Below are 15,605 nucleotides of genomic sequence, written 5' to 3'. Positions count from 1 at the left end.
ACTGTAGTCAGTCTATGTCTTTATTTTGTAATTAAGTGGCTAAAAACTACCTCTGCAGAAGATCAACCCCTGCTTCTACATCTATACCTGTTTAGCCCCGCCCACCTATTCTGTATCACTACCTGTTTAGCCCCGCCCACCTATTCTGTATCACTGCCTGTTTAGCCCCGCCCACCGATTCTGTATCACTACCTGTTTAGCCCCGCCCACCGATTCTGATCACTGTCTGTTTAGCCCCGCCCACCTATTCTGTATCACTGCCTGTTTAGCCCCGCCCACCTATTCTGTATCACTGCCTGTTTAGCCCCGCCCACCGATTCTGTATCACTGCCTTTTTAGCCCCGCCCACCGATTCTGTATCACTGCCTGTTTAGCCCCGCCCACCGATTCTGTATCACTACCTGTTTAGCCCCGCCCATCGATTCTGTATCACTATCTGTTTAGCCCCGCCCACCGATTCTGTATCACTACCCGTTTAGCCCCGCCTACTGTTTCTACATCATTGCCTGTTAAGCACCACCCACAAGTTCACACATGTAGTGTAAATAACGAGAAAGGCAAACACAAAATATTTCTATCTAGGCTTTAATATTTTTTTTGTTTTAGTTTTAATAATTTAAATACTTATTTTATTTCAGTTAGATGCCAATGTGCAATTTCAAATGTTTAAGTTTTTATTCTAATATTTATATTTTATTTTATTGTAGCTTGATTTCAGCCAGTGGAAATGTGTTTTAATAGTTTTAGTGAACAAAAACATTTATTTTTCAATAATTGTTTTTTATTTTTATTTTATTAAATTTTATTAATTTATAATGTTTATGAATTATTATTTCTTTAATACTTTTTTATTTCAGTTTTAGTTTAAGTAATTTTAATACGTCAGTATTTCAGTTAGTTGCTATGTAGTGCGTTTTGCACATTAGGGAGCTTTTTTTGTTGTTGTTGCATGAACCTCTTTGGTTTCTCTGGGTCTTGGATGGTTGCATTCCTTCATGCAAACACAACCGTGTCACATCGACACAACACCATCACCGTGTCGGCACACATAACAGCCCGAGTGGCTCTGTGTCACTCACACGGAATGTTTGGCACCGTTTCCTGCAGCATTGTTCCGAAATAAAGTTTGAATGCACGACTGTTCTGTGTGGCCTGATTTGAACTGTGATATATAATGCTGCCATGTCCAACTACTGATTGATATTGAAAGGGATTTTCTCTCCTTTCATATCTGGCCTCAGAGGATGTGCTGTCACTGCATTGAAAGGCAGATTACGATGGTGATCTGTTGAAGGGCATGATGAAACACTCTGACCTTAAAGCTTTATACTGTTAGTTTTAGTACAGTTTTAGAGACAATATAAGCTGCCTTTTTTGCATTTCGTATTGCCTTTAATGACATATGGAAACCTGAATTGGTTATCTGGAGTGATGCATCCTCATCAACATACAAACTTGATTATTCATGATATGTTATTTAAACTTTTACATCCAAATGGTAATTAAGTGCAGTGCAGAGTTTGACCCCAAAGTCTTCAGTATTGAGCATCACATGATTCTTCAGAAATTATTCTAATTTACTGATTTGCTGAAACCGTCGTACATTAAATTTTTCTGGATTCTTTAATGAATATAAAATGGAAGAAAAAACAGCATTTATTTGAAATAGAAATAACATTATACATGTCTTTGTGATCACATCCTTGCTTATGAAGATTATTAATTCCTTAAAAAATATATGTGTGTGTGTGTGTGTGTGTGTGTGTATGTGTGTAATATTAATGGGAGATCTATATATATATATATATATATATATATATATATATATATATATATATATATATATATATATATAATACATAAGCACTAATACAGAAGTTTTTGTAGTTGAACTAATCAAAAGTTTCATCTATGTAAAAAAAAAAAAATCCTAATAATATAATAAAAACTAAAAGTACATTTGATTATAAATTATTTAAAAATAATAAAATAATAATTGAATACATTTTAATAAAATATATTTGATATACAGTAATGCAACATTTACAATAAAGTGATATTTTTGGCACTTTGTATGAAAAAGTTTGGGCACTTCTGATCTAGTCTCTATGATAGTGATTTGATAGTTTTATAATATCTGTGCCATTCTGGATCATTGATTTTATTTGTTTTCATTTCAAATTTTGATTAAACACAGTCTACACTGAAAACTAAAGTATTATGTCACACGACGCAATATGAAAACACTGCTATTAATCATCAGAACATTCTGGATGCTGAATATACTGCTGTATAGATCAGCATTTCACAGTGGTTAATTGGTGCATTAATCTTGTGCATTAATATCAACACATTTAGACTTGCATTCAAGCTCGGGCTGTAACTGTTGCATGCTCATTTAGATGTGCGTCTTTAATGTTTTGTGGCGATGACATCTGTCCTCTATCAAGGATGCAACATGACTGGATTTCTCTTCCTCTGTGTCTGAGTTCACATCATTTGCAATGTGTGTTGAAAGAAATCTTTCTCAGCCTTGTGAGCTCTATGTCAAGAATTGGCCTGGGTTAGACAGGGATTGTTTTTAATCGCTGGTTGATGCTCGAAGTGTTTAAAGTACTGGTTTCGGTTGAATCTTGCTGGAGGCGATGAATTGCTGTGTATGAATGCATCTGCTATTTTACTCATTCTAATGCTTGAGGAAGAACAACAGGAACTTTACATTTTAGTCTCAGTTCCACAAAACTGTCAACATTAATGATGGTCGATTTTTTTAGAAATATGCATTTCTTGGTGAACTTTTCCTTTGAGTTAACTAGCCTGCTCCTTTAAAAATATTTACTTTTCATATTAAATGAACTAAAATAGAAAACGTTTCAGCAGAATGTGCTTACCAGAATGCACTTGTGCCGAAGAACATTAAACACAGGCTTGCATGTAAAACTGGAAGAAAAGTCTCAGTTTGAATGGTAGGAAGAAGTTTGGTTGGCATGAATATTTGGGTTAGACAAGGGTGACAGATGACCATGATAAAAATAAAAAAACATATTCACAATAGCCATTGTTTTATTGCATTTAGTGCTTTAAAATGTGACTCAATGCAGTAAAATGTCCTTACTGTCCTTTGTTTACCAGAAAACTGGACAAACAGCCTGATAAGACTGAATATTGAATGTCATGGGAGGGAATGATGGGATGGAGGATCTTTGTTTTGTTTGCGGACTGAGATACCATCGAAACTCCACGAGTGTGTGTTTGGTGTTGGCTGTGTGCATGACTGCTGTGGCCACTGATATTAGTCATAGATTAGGTTTTATTTATAGCATCTCGTGCTCGGGTGGATATTTAGAGGGAGCTAGCCTGCGCTTTGGCCGTGCTTCACAATCTCATTAGCTTGGCTGCCATTTATCGATTTACAATCTCATTCCTTTGGCTTTGTGAAGTGAAAAATGTAATGGCTGAATGCCATAAACAGTTGTCCATGATTAGATGCATAGCATGCACTTTTCTCAGTGTCCGTCTCTTCCACAGACTTTCTGAAGCATCTTCATATAAAGTATGATGATATGGCATAAAGACCAGCACAAAATATATTTAAAATCTGTGTTGTTTTAGTATTATATTACATTGTTTTTATTAATATTTTTAAATTGCCTTATAATCTTTATTTTAGTAGTTTTTATAATTTTTTATATATTTTTTTTATAATTTTTTAGTTTTTATAATTTTGTTACTAAAACAGAATTGTATTGTGATTCTTATTCTATATACATATATATATATATATATATATATATATATATATATATATATAGAGAGAGAGAGAGAGAGAGAGAGAGAGAGAGAGAGAGAGAGAGCTTTAATTTATAATTATTTCATACTTTTTATTCAATTCAGTATTATTATTTACATTTCATTTTAATAAGTTAATTTATTTTAATTTATTTTTAATTTATTTAAATTTAAATATACTTTCATTAATAAATTAATAATATTTGAATATATTTATTTATACATTTTAATGTTAATATATTTTAGCAAATATTTTTGTATATTATTAAATAAATATTAGTACATTTATATGTATATTTAGAAATATAAAAAAAATATATATATATCTAACAACTTAGTTTTTATTTTTTTCTGTGTGAAGTCCTGGTCTCCATATGGATGCCGTTTCCCCCGTGTTTCAGCTGAAAGTGTCACTGCAAGCTGTCATGTTAAATTGAAGAGGTGCAGCCTCCCATTTTAAGCATGTTTTCCTTTGGATGTCAGTCTCAAGATTGAAACGAGGATGTAGTGTAATCTCCAGCTAGCGTATTTCTGGGTGATGCTGCTTCTGAACGTGTGCTAAATAATGGTTCAGACCTCAAGTGACTAATTTTTCTGCCATCTGTGCGCTGTTGTTTATCAGCACAGCCATAAAACTGTGAAGCCGGCATTATAAAACCGTTGAAACAGTGTCATTCCCAAGAAAAAAAGTCTTAAATATCCAAAACGAGCTTCCAGACTGAATGAATAGACGATCCCACAGCTTAATGAGCCATGAAACAGCATTGTGGAAGAGTACATATTACAATTTGTGTGCTTGGTTTTATTATTTTTCACACTATTAAGGGGAAATGTGATTTAAATGATTTGGGTTGGAGTAAACTGAAAGGGTCAAGCAATTTAATACTTTATTACTTTTTTTTTTTATCTTAACAATCCTCATTAGGGGTATGATTGATGCTCTAGCTGCACAAAGGATTATGGGAAATGTAGTTTAGTCCTGCACATCATAAACCACTAGTGTTGTTTTTCCAGATTTATTGCTATCCGTCATGAAAAGTACACAAAATGTATTAAATCTATATACATATTTATATTTTATTATTTGTATTCAATGTTTTTAAGATATATACTTAAGGATTTTACAACTATAACATATTAAAATTATGTAAAAGTTATGTATTTTCATTACACGCATCATTGAGATAATGCGTTTGCAACTTATCATTTATTCATCCTCATGTAATTCAGATTATATTTTTCCTTTTGTTAAACGTAAAGTGTAATACTGATCTGTTCTTTTTCATTACATTGAACGTGGATGTTGATGTTCATTGCCAAGCTGTATAAAAGAGCAAAAAGGCAGCATAAAAGTCATCGAGCAGATATAATGGAGTTTATATGGAGATTAATGAACATAAATTTAATTTCACATCTCACACAAAGCTATCATTTGACTTCAGAATACATGAAATAGAGCGCATGAGTTTTAAAGCCTATTTTTATGCCAGTGTTATTTTATATAACAATAAAAATTATTATTATTTCAATGTGTAGTTGAGATAGTATTATAGTTTTCATATGTTTTCATTTTAATTTTTAGTTTGTTTTATATATTTTTAACGTGGTTTTAGTTTTACTTCACTATTAAACCCCTGGTTAAATTAAATTAAATTAAATTAAATTAAATTAAATTAAATTAAATTAAATTAAATTAAATTAAATTAAATTAAATTAAATTAAATTAAATTAAATTAAATTAAATTAAATTAAATTAAATTAAATGTATTTCAAGTATTATATCAAGTATTATATCAAGTATTATTTCAAGTTTATTTCAAGTTTGGTTTTATTTTTTTATTTTTTTATTTACCTGTAATATCCCTGGTTTATTGTACATTTATGGAGTTATTTTTTTTTTTACCAATTTTTTAATTTTTGACAGTAAAAATTACCATCCACTTATGTAATTCATGCTTTCCTTTAAAAAAAAATTATGCTTCCCTTTAAAAATGTTAAACATTTATCGTTTATGTTATTCAGGAGACATCAAGTGTCTGAAAGCTTTTTACAATGTTTTCAAAATCAGTAACTATTTATTATCTATGCTCTCATATGAATACATTTTTTGAAACTGAGATTTATACATCACCTGAAAGCTGAATAAATAAGCTTTCCATTAATGTGTGGTGTGTTAGAAAATCGGGAATCAGAGGTTGCAAAAATATCTACATATTGAGAATATTGCCTTTAAAGTTGTCAATTCACTTGGACAAATAGGGCATATTGCTGATGATAATACATTTTATGGTAAGAAATTTACAAAATATCTTCATGGAACATGATCTTTACTTAATATCTTCATGATTTTTGGCATAAAAGAAAAATCTATACTTTTGACCCATACAATGTATTGTTGGCTATTGCTACAAATATACCAGTGCTACTTATGGCACACATAACCTGAAGTGTTTTTAATCCGTGTTTCGTATGATATACACACATCTTGACAGTCTAATATTGTGTCAGTGAATGCAGGGCTGTGTTTTACATTCTGACCTGTTCTCCGCTGACCCCCCAGGTATATTCGAGCAGATCAGAAGCTGAACGCCAGCATCTCGAGCAGCGGCTGCAGCGATCAGCCGGATCAGCGGGTGGTGTTTCTGGAGCACGTGGTGGTGCGCGTCCTCATCATCCACCCGCGCAGAGGAGACCTGGAGATCAGCCTCGTATCCCCATCAGGGACGCGATCAACGCTGCTGGCTCAGAGGTGATACATTACAAACAACCACTTTATAGATTCAGTGGTTTCTGCCTTTTATCGGCTGGATTGTGAAGAGAGGACAGGAAATAATGAAAGAGTTTGATCTTGCATCATCTGTTTGAGCTCTACAACTCATTGCGATAGAGAAGAAAGTGTGCGAAGCACCCGCGTGTTTCTTTAGATTTATATCTGTTTTTAGGAAAGTACATTAAAAAAATCATGTTCTTCGAAGAAAATGCATTTAAGGAAAAAAATTTAATTACGCACTACACAGTGACTGCAACAACAAAAACGATCTACCCGTCAATCTGTCCGTCTGTAAATATTTATGTTAAATAATTGTATTAAATGTTTTTAAGATATAAAATAAGACTGATTAATCGCATCCAAAATAAAACATTTTGTTTACATAACATACGTGTGTACACTGTATATTTATTATCTATATATTAATACACACACATACAGTATATTTTTAGAAAATATTTACATGTATATACATGTTTATTCTAATGTTATGTTATTTAATATTTATATAAATATATTTAAGATGTGAGCATAACATATTTTTCTTAAATATATACATGAACGTGTTTGTATTTATATATACATAATAAATGTGCACAGTATACACACATATGATATGTAAACAAAAACTGTTATTTTGGATGCGATTAATCGTGATTAATCATTTGACTGCACTAATAAAAACAGTACAATGTAATACATTAAAGGGATAATTCATCTAAAAATTAAAATTCTGTCATTAATTACACACCATCATGTTGTTCCAAACCCATAAGACCTTTGTTCATCTCCAGAACACAAATGAAGATATTTTTGATGAAATCCGAGAGCTTTCTGGTCCTCCATAGACAGCAATGCAACTGAAATGTTACCAGGCCCAGAAAGATTGTAAGAACATTATTAAATTCAATTCAAGTTTATTTGTATAGCGCTTTTTACGATACAAATCATTGCAAAGCAATTTTATAGAAAATTCAGTTTCTACAATATTTAGTAGTAGCTAAGCAGTGGTGACTGTCAGGTAATGTGCATATTGCAGACATTTTGGGAAAAATGTATATGAGACACAGTCAATCAGACAATCATTATTGACAGCAATTATAATGTGATGGCATAGTAAGTAGCAATATTTGTTAGTTTGGAGCTTGTGTAAATCCTAGTTACCACAGGATTTAAATCCTGAGGCAAAACATAGAAACAAATAGAGACATCATTAGCATAGCTGCTGATCCAACCATGTAAAATTAATTAGTTTAACCCAAGCTAATGAATAATAATGTGCTTTTGATCAGATCACAAATTATGAGATGCATTATTCGTATGCTTGGCGAAAGAGATGTGTTTTTAATCTAGATTTAAACAGAGAGAGTGTGTCTGAACCCCGAACATTATCAGGAAGGCTATTCCAGAGTTTGGGAGCCAAATGTGAGAAAGCTCTACCTCCTTTAGTGGACTTTGCTATCCTAGGAACGACCAAAAGTCCAGCGTTTTGTGACCTTAGGGTGCGTGATGGGTTGTAGCGTGGCAGAAGGCTAGTTAGGTACGCTGGAGCTAAACCATTTAGGGCCTTATAGGTAAGTAATGATAATTTGTAACTGATATGGAACTTAATAGGTAGCCAGTGCAGAGACTGTAAAATTGGGGTAAAATGATCATATTTTCTTGACCTGGTAAGGACTCTAGCTGCTGCATTTTGGACTACCTGTAGCTTGTTTATTGAAGAAGCAGGACAACCACCTAGAAGTGCATTACAATAGTCCAGTCTAGAGGTCATGAATGCATGAACTAGCTTTTCTGCATCAGAAACAGGTAACATGTTTCGTAGCTTGGCAATGTTTCTAAGATGGAAGAATGCAGTTTTTGTGACATGGGAAATTGCTGTCTAATATAACACCCAGATTTCTGACTGTAGAGGAAGTAACAGTACATCCGTTTAGTTGCAGATTGTAATCTACAAGATTCTGTGTAGTGTTTTTTGGTCCAATAAGTAATATCTCCGTCTTATCTGAATTTATTAGGTGAAAATTATTGGTCATCCTTTTACATTTTTAACACACTCTGTTAACTTATATAATTTAGAAGATTCATCTGGTCTCGTTGAGATATATAGTTGAGTATCATCAGCATAACAGTGGAAACTAATCCCGTATTTTCTAATAATATTACCAAGGGGCAACATGTATATTGAAAATAGAAGTGGACCTAGGACTGATCCTTGTGGCACTCCATATTTTACTGGTGATAAATGAGACGACTCCCAATTTAAATAAACAAAATAGTAGCGATCGGACAGGTAAGATCTAAATATACATATTTGTGTGTAGTGTGCAGTGATTGATGTCTTACATTCTGTTTTGTTTTCTCACACAAACATATGACTTCAGAAATCTTCTAATATAGCGCACGGGTTGTTTAGGTTATCGTTTATGGTGCTTTTTTGGAGCTTGATCAGTTGTTGATACAACTGTTGTTGTATGAAAAAAATTGTGTTTTGAGATTCTTCAGCATTTATGTGCTACAAAACAAATAAAAGCTTGTGTTTTGTCTCTTCTAAAGACACTTGTAGTGTCCAAGACCTTAGGTTTCCCTCATACACACACTAATGTGGTAATATGCTGCTTTTACCATAGTGTATTCTAGAGGAGTCCACACAGGCTTCTCTGGTTTCTGTCACACTGGGAGCTTCGTGCTGTCAATCACGCAGCAGTTTGATATCCTCTCTGCTGGTCTCGACGCTCTGCTCTCTCCTAAATCTCTCTCCTCTAGTTTTGAGCGTGGTTTAGTATTCGCTCAGCAGTTTTTCCTGCACGGTTATGAGCACTGAGAGATCCTGAGCATCATTCTTATAACCCTCATGAATAAAACTCTCACACGCTCCAAATCACTCTGCTCCTGCCTCAGCACCCAAATCTTACAGAGGACATAAGCAAAAAAAAATACCAACAAAATTAAATATCTAAAATAATTTCAAGTATTTTGGCATAAGGCTGCAACATAAATAATGATGTCTGAATAATTTCTGAATGCACTAGTCATTAAATTATGTTTAATTAAATTTCGGAGGATTTTACACAGCTTTTAATGGGAGAACTGTGTCTCTTTAGACATTTGAATGAGAAAAATGTCACAGAAATCAAATCTATAAAACGTAATACACATTTTTTTGTTATTACAGGTATTATTATTTGAAATCTGGCATAGTTTTGTTCTTGATTGTGAAAAATCCTTCCCGTGTGACTAAAAAGTCAATACAAATATGTAAAATAATTATACGAATTTTAGCATTAGGCTGCAGTGAAAAAGAAAAAGAAAAAAAAAGAAAAAATATTTTATTTACAAGTTATTTACCTGTTTATATCTGAAAATCTTGCATAGTTTTATTCATGGTTTGGAGGACATCACACAACTTTTCCTTTCCAAATGAATGGGTCTTAATACTTTTTGAGTGGACTTTATTTATTTATTATTCTAAATCTAGCATTTTTCGTGTTCATTTGTTTCATGTTCATTTTTTTCTTTTATTACAGTAATTATTATTTTAATTTGTAAATATTTTTGTTCCTCGGTTTTGGAGGATATTACATTGGCAGGAATGTGGCTCTTTAGACATTTAAATTGCAAAAATATCACTAAATGTACATAATAAAGTATTTTAGCATAAGTCTGCAACATAAAATCTGAAAAGTCTGAATATTTTGTATACACTGCATTTTAATTAATTAATTGATTTATAAAAATTATAGTTTTGTTCATGGTTTGGAGGAAGTCACACAATTTTTTTTTTTTTTTGAAGGAAACATGTCTCTTCAAACATTAAATGCCAGAGCCGTCTTCTGTCCATAACAATGTTCCTCACTCTCTTTTGTCTTCGTGAACGTGTTTCCATTCTCACTCCTCCACAGAAAGCGTATTGTTTTGACATTGTGTGTCTTATTTACCGCGTGGAGAGAGAAGAGCTGTCAATATCCTCCCCTGCACAAACATCTCCCACCGCGCGTCTGCTTTTGTAATAACAGATGTGACAGTCTCACGGTGCTTCCCGGCTTCGGAGAGCATTTATTAACGGCCACCGATCGCCCCGAGTGTTGCTCTCTCACCCAAGCCTTTCAGTGCTGAGAGTCGCATCGTGGAGTCGATGGAGCGTTAGCTGTATAACGCCTGCGAATCACCAGGAAAGACATTTGCCTTGAATTATGGAGAGGGATGCTGTGGTCAGGACCTCACTGGTGGTGCAAAATACCATCAAAGTCTGTTAACGCGGGCTGTGAGAGGGCCGAGTTCAGAAAGTGCGGCTTTGCAAAGCTCTCATCAGTAGTGTGATTGTGGACGGGGAGTTTTCTCAGGATGAGTTCAGGTCAAAGTGAAGTGAGAACTGTGTTTTGTTCATACTGCTCATAAGCAGCAAGAACCAAAGGCTATTAGCTAATGTTAAACCAAATGCAGCATTTAGTCATTAATTCCAGTTGTATGTAATGTCTATTAATGGAAATGAAGGTTACAGAAATGATCATAGACAGACAGTGTTATGCATTTATTTTGGTATTGCTCTTTTGTTGTTTTAAAACACAATAATAATAGCACTCTCTAATTCTGTTCTTAAAAACAACAACAACAACAAAAAATTGTCCCTTTTAGACTTACACTCTATTCATTTGCTGCTTGTTTTCTTAAAAAAAAATAACACTAGCTTTCTAATTTTTTTTTATTCTATCTGTTTTATTTTCATTTATTATTTTATTGTACTTTTTAACATTGTTTTTCATTTTATTATTTCAATATTCTTAGTTGAATTATTTTTATTTTTAATTGAATTGTATCATTTATTTGCTTGTTTGTTTATTTGTTTGAAGGAAAATCTGATCATTTTAATAGATCAGTGTGTGTATGTGTATGTGTGTGTGTGTGTGTGTATCAATTTGCTTGATTTTTATACATTAATCTTTAATTATTTAATTAATTACATTAAAAAATCATTATTAGTAGTATAATTAGTATATACATTTTTTTCTTTAAGGCAAATCTGTACGGTTAAAGATCTATGAATGATAAAACATATATATGGTTCTGTTGTTGATAAAAACCCACCCCTTTTATTCTCATTAAATATCTTGTTTCACTCTGAAATACTTTAAATGGTTAATTCATCATTTTCTCACCCTCATGTCCTTCCAAACCACATTAGTTAGAAACAGTTTAATCTTTAGCTTGTTAGTAAAGGTTTACACTTTAGATGGTTAATTTCTCATCTGTTATTGAGGAGGTTCAGGTTCTTTTGAGTGATCTTCTTCACTGTGAATAACGAGCAGTTATTAGTGATGCAGCGTAACACATGACTTCGTCTGATCTCCTTATTTTCGTTATTCTCTCTGTAACGTTGACCTGTGTTTCTTCTGTCTTCCAGATTGTTTGATAACTCCCACGAGGGCTTCAGGAACTGGGAGTTCATGACGGTTCACTGCTGGGGGGAGAGAGCGGAGGGCACGTGGACGCTGGAGGTCTCAGACTCTCCGTCTCAGCGGCGTAACCCTGAGGTGTTGGGTAAGGAACGAGGAACGAGGATCAGTATCTAACGTCAGGGTGCTGCGCTGCTAATCATGTTCAGTCTAGACACAATATAAACATCTGACTCACATATCTGACGGTATTCCCAAATTCAGAGCCTAATCATATTTAATATAAAGCTAATATGAAGCTGAATTTGATTGTCCCTTCAGTACTAGTTTGGTTTCACACTGTATTATGTTGTTTTTCACCATCGTGGAGATGTGTAATACTCCCAACTTCTTATAAAACTAGTATTTTTTGTTTTATTTTAGTATTTTTTTTTTTAGATATCATTTTATAAATATTTTTATTTCACGTCGTTACATTGTTAGAATTATTTTATTGTGCTTTCTAATATTGTTTTTCATTGGATTATTTCATTATTTTTAAATTAATTATTTTTATTTTTAATTTAATTTTATATTATATTATTTTATTTTACTATTTATTTATTTTGTTTTAATTAAGTTACAATTTATTTGTATTTATATTTCACAATTATCTTGTTAATGATTATCTTAATTATTTAAAATGTATTTTTTTATATAAAATATTTTTTTTTCAATTAAAATTATTTCATATAATATTTAATAAATTATATTTTATTTGATTAAAACTATGATAAAAATATATACTTTATAATTTACTTAATTTTTCGTTATTATTAATATTTTTTTGACTCTCAGTACTACATGTAGTAATTGTAACTTTACTTTTTACATCATGTTTTGCAAAAAAGGAACCCATAAAATCTATAAAATATTAAACTAGCTGTGTCCTTAAAAACTAGTGCGCCTAAAATCTAAATGAAATCTCACAAGCAGACCTAGATGGACAATTTTCCCAAATCTTCTACACTGATTTCTTATGTTGCTGTCTGAAATGAATGACATTTTTGCTTATTGTAAACCTTTGAGCTATGCTGCAGATCATCCTCTCTCTCGTCAGGATTTGATGTGTTTCATTTGAATGCATAGCAGAACTTTCTCTGTCCCACTTCATGGCTGTCTTGCTCTTTCTTTCTTCTCTGTCAGGTAAGCTGAAGGAGTGGACACTCACCCTTCACGGCACGGCTGAGCACCCCTACCAATCCCAGAGTCCCCAGCACTCGAGCACAGCAGGCAAGGAGCTGAAAAACACAGGAGCCCCTGAGCATGAAGACGAGGAAGAGGAGGAATATAATGGTACTCACAGTAATACCTAGACAAGTTCAAAAGTTCGGGGACATCTTTTAATCCTCTGCTCATCAGGGCTGCATTTATTTGATCAAAAATACAGTAAAAACAGTGAAATATTATTATGATTTAAAATAACAGTTTTCTGTTGTAATATATGATAAAATATAATTTATTCCTGTGATCAAAGCTGTATTTTCAGCATCGTTCCTCCAGTCTTCAGTGTCACATGATCCTTCAGAAATCACTCTAATATGCTGATTTGCTGCTAAAGACACATTTCTGATTATAATCAATACTGAAAACAGTTGAGCTGCTTCATATTTTAGTGTAAACATAATTTTCCATGATTTTTTGATCAATAGAAAGTTTAAAAACAGGATGCATTTGAAATAGAAATCATTTTAAATGTTTTTACTGTCGCTTTTGATCAATTTAATGCTAAATTAAAGTTTTAATAAAAATCGTACTCACCCCAAATTTCTGAATGGTAGTGTATATATAAAAATGTATTTTAAACACACACAAGGATCAGGTGATGTATCCTGGACACTTTATTTATTAATGGTCTAAAAAAAATTTAATTAATGTTCAAAATAAAAGCCAAACAAATATGAGCTACAAAAATATATATATATTGGTACTGTCCTAATATTGAAGCAAAATATATAAAAAAAACTCTTGATAGGATTTTGATGTGTCTCAGTTTTAATGAATAGTATGATAAAATAAATACTGTATATATTTTATATATAAATGTGATGGTACCTGTTGCTTGTTGATAGTGTAAAATAAATGATGTCTTCAACCTAGATACCATGTAAACAACTTAAAACATAAATGTAGATAAGACGTATATTACTCTTGCATTATTGAAACACTATTATCCTGTTTAACACTGTCAGCTGCTTTGACTCAATCTGTACTGTATACAGCTCTATATAAACAAAGCTGTTTTGACTTGACTTCTTATATTTGATCTTCTTTATCAACATTATGACACTTATTATTATAAACATGACATCGTTTTTTACGATGAATATTGTTGACTCTCTGAAGACTTCATGCAAGTCATTTGCAAGTGGCTTTGATTCAGAGTGTCTGTTAAATGAATAACTATAGATGTTATATTATCCCCTGCTGGTTTGTGACTGTATTTCAGGTCCATGTCATCCTGAATGTGGAGACCAGCGCTGCGACGGGCCGGACGCCGATCACTGCCTCAACTGCATTCACTTCAGTCTGGGCAGCCTCAAGACCGGCAGGTGCCAGAAGGACATTTCTACTCTGAATGGGTTTAATGTTACAGATAGTTTGTCCAAAATCACAGTATGAGGGTTTTTTGTTTTTGTTTTATTTTGCCCTGTGGTATTATTATAGTTGACTAACACTAAAATCATAAAAACTATATTACCGTATTTTTCGGACTATAAGTCGCACCTAAGTATAAGTCGCATCAGTCCAAAAATACGTCATGTCGAGGAAAAAAACATATATAAGTCGCACTGGACTATAAGTCACATTCATTTAGAACCAAGAACCAAGAGAAAACATTACCGTCTCCAGCCGTGAGAGGGCGCTCTATGTCTTCAGTGTAGACTACAGGAGCACTGAGCAGCATAGAGCGCCCTCTTGTGGCTTGAGACGGTAATGTTTTCTCTTGGTTCATGTTAAATTAATTTTGATAAATAAGTCGCACCTGACTTTAAGTCGCAGGACCAGCCAAACTATGAAGAAAAAGTGGGACTTATAGTCCGGAAAATACGGTATTTGAAATAAAGGTAAATAAATTAAATTAAATTACACTACATTTTAAATGGAAACATTTAGCATTTCCATTTAGCTTAACTTGATGTAATAATTACAACTAAAACTGAAATAAAAATGAATAATAATATAGGCGTGCTTAAAGGGGTCATACGATGCTTTTTTAAAGTGAAGTGAAGTGACATTCAGCCAAGTATGGTGACCCATACTCAGAATTCCCATACTCAGAATTTGTGCTCTGCATTTAACCCATCCGAAATGCACACACACAGAGCAGTGAACACACACACACACACACTGTGAGCACACACCCAGAGCAGTGGGCAGCCATTTATGCTGCGGCGCCCGGGGAGCAGTTGGGGGTTCAGTGCCTTGCTCAAGGGCACCTAAGTCGTGGTATTGAAGGTGGAGAGAGAGCTTTTCATGCACTCACCCCACCCACAATTCCATCCGGCCCGAGACTAGAACCCACAACCCTTCGATTGGGAGTCCAACCCTCTAACCATTAGGCCACGACTTCCCCAATATTTGGACCAATATTTGGACCAATATTTGGTGTA

The 15,605-nt window shown here is 33.2% G+C and overlaps 1 protein-coding gene across 1 annotated transcript in view; it reads left to right on the top strand.

Moving 5' to 3' along the window:
* Positions 1–15,605, top strand: part of LOC128017396 (proprotein convertase subtilisin/kexin type 6-like) — a 57,647-nt gene that overhangs the window by 26,769 nt on the left and 15,273 nt on the right. Inside the window, exons 12-15 of the mRNA XM_052602774.1 lie at positions 6,350–6,538; positions 11,961–12,097; positions 13,138–13,287; positions 14,441–14,543. Of these exons, the coding sequence (XP_052458734.1) occupies positions 6,350–6,538; positions 11,961–12,097; positions 13,138–13,287; positions 14,441–14,543 (579 nt within the window). The remainder of the gene's footprint in view (positions 1–6,349; positions 6,539–11,960; positions 12,098–13,137; positions 13,288–14,440; positions 14,544–15,605) is intronic.

Source organism: Carassius gibelio, chromosome A7 (assembly GCF_023724105.1).
Source record: "Carassius gibelio isolate Cgi1373 ecotype wild population from Czech Republic chromosome A7, carGib1.2-hapl.c, whole genome shotgun sequence".
NCBI lineage: Eukaryota > Metazoa > Chordata > Actinopteri > Cypriniformes > Cyprinidae > Carassius > Carassius gibelio.
The sequence above is the reverse complement of the archived record's forward strand: the minus strand, read 5'-3'. Positions and strand labels throughout refer to the sequence as shown.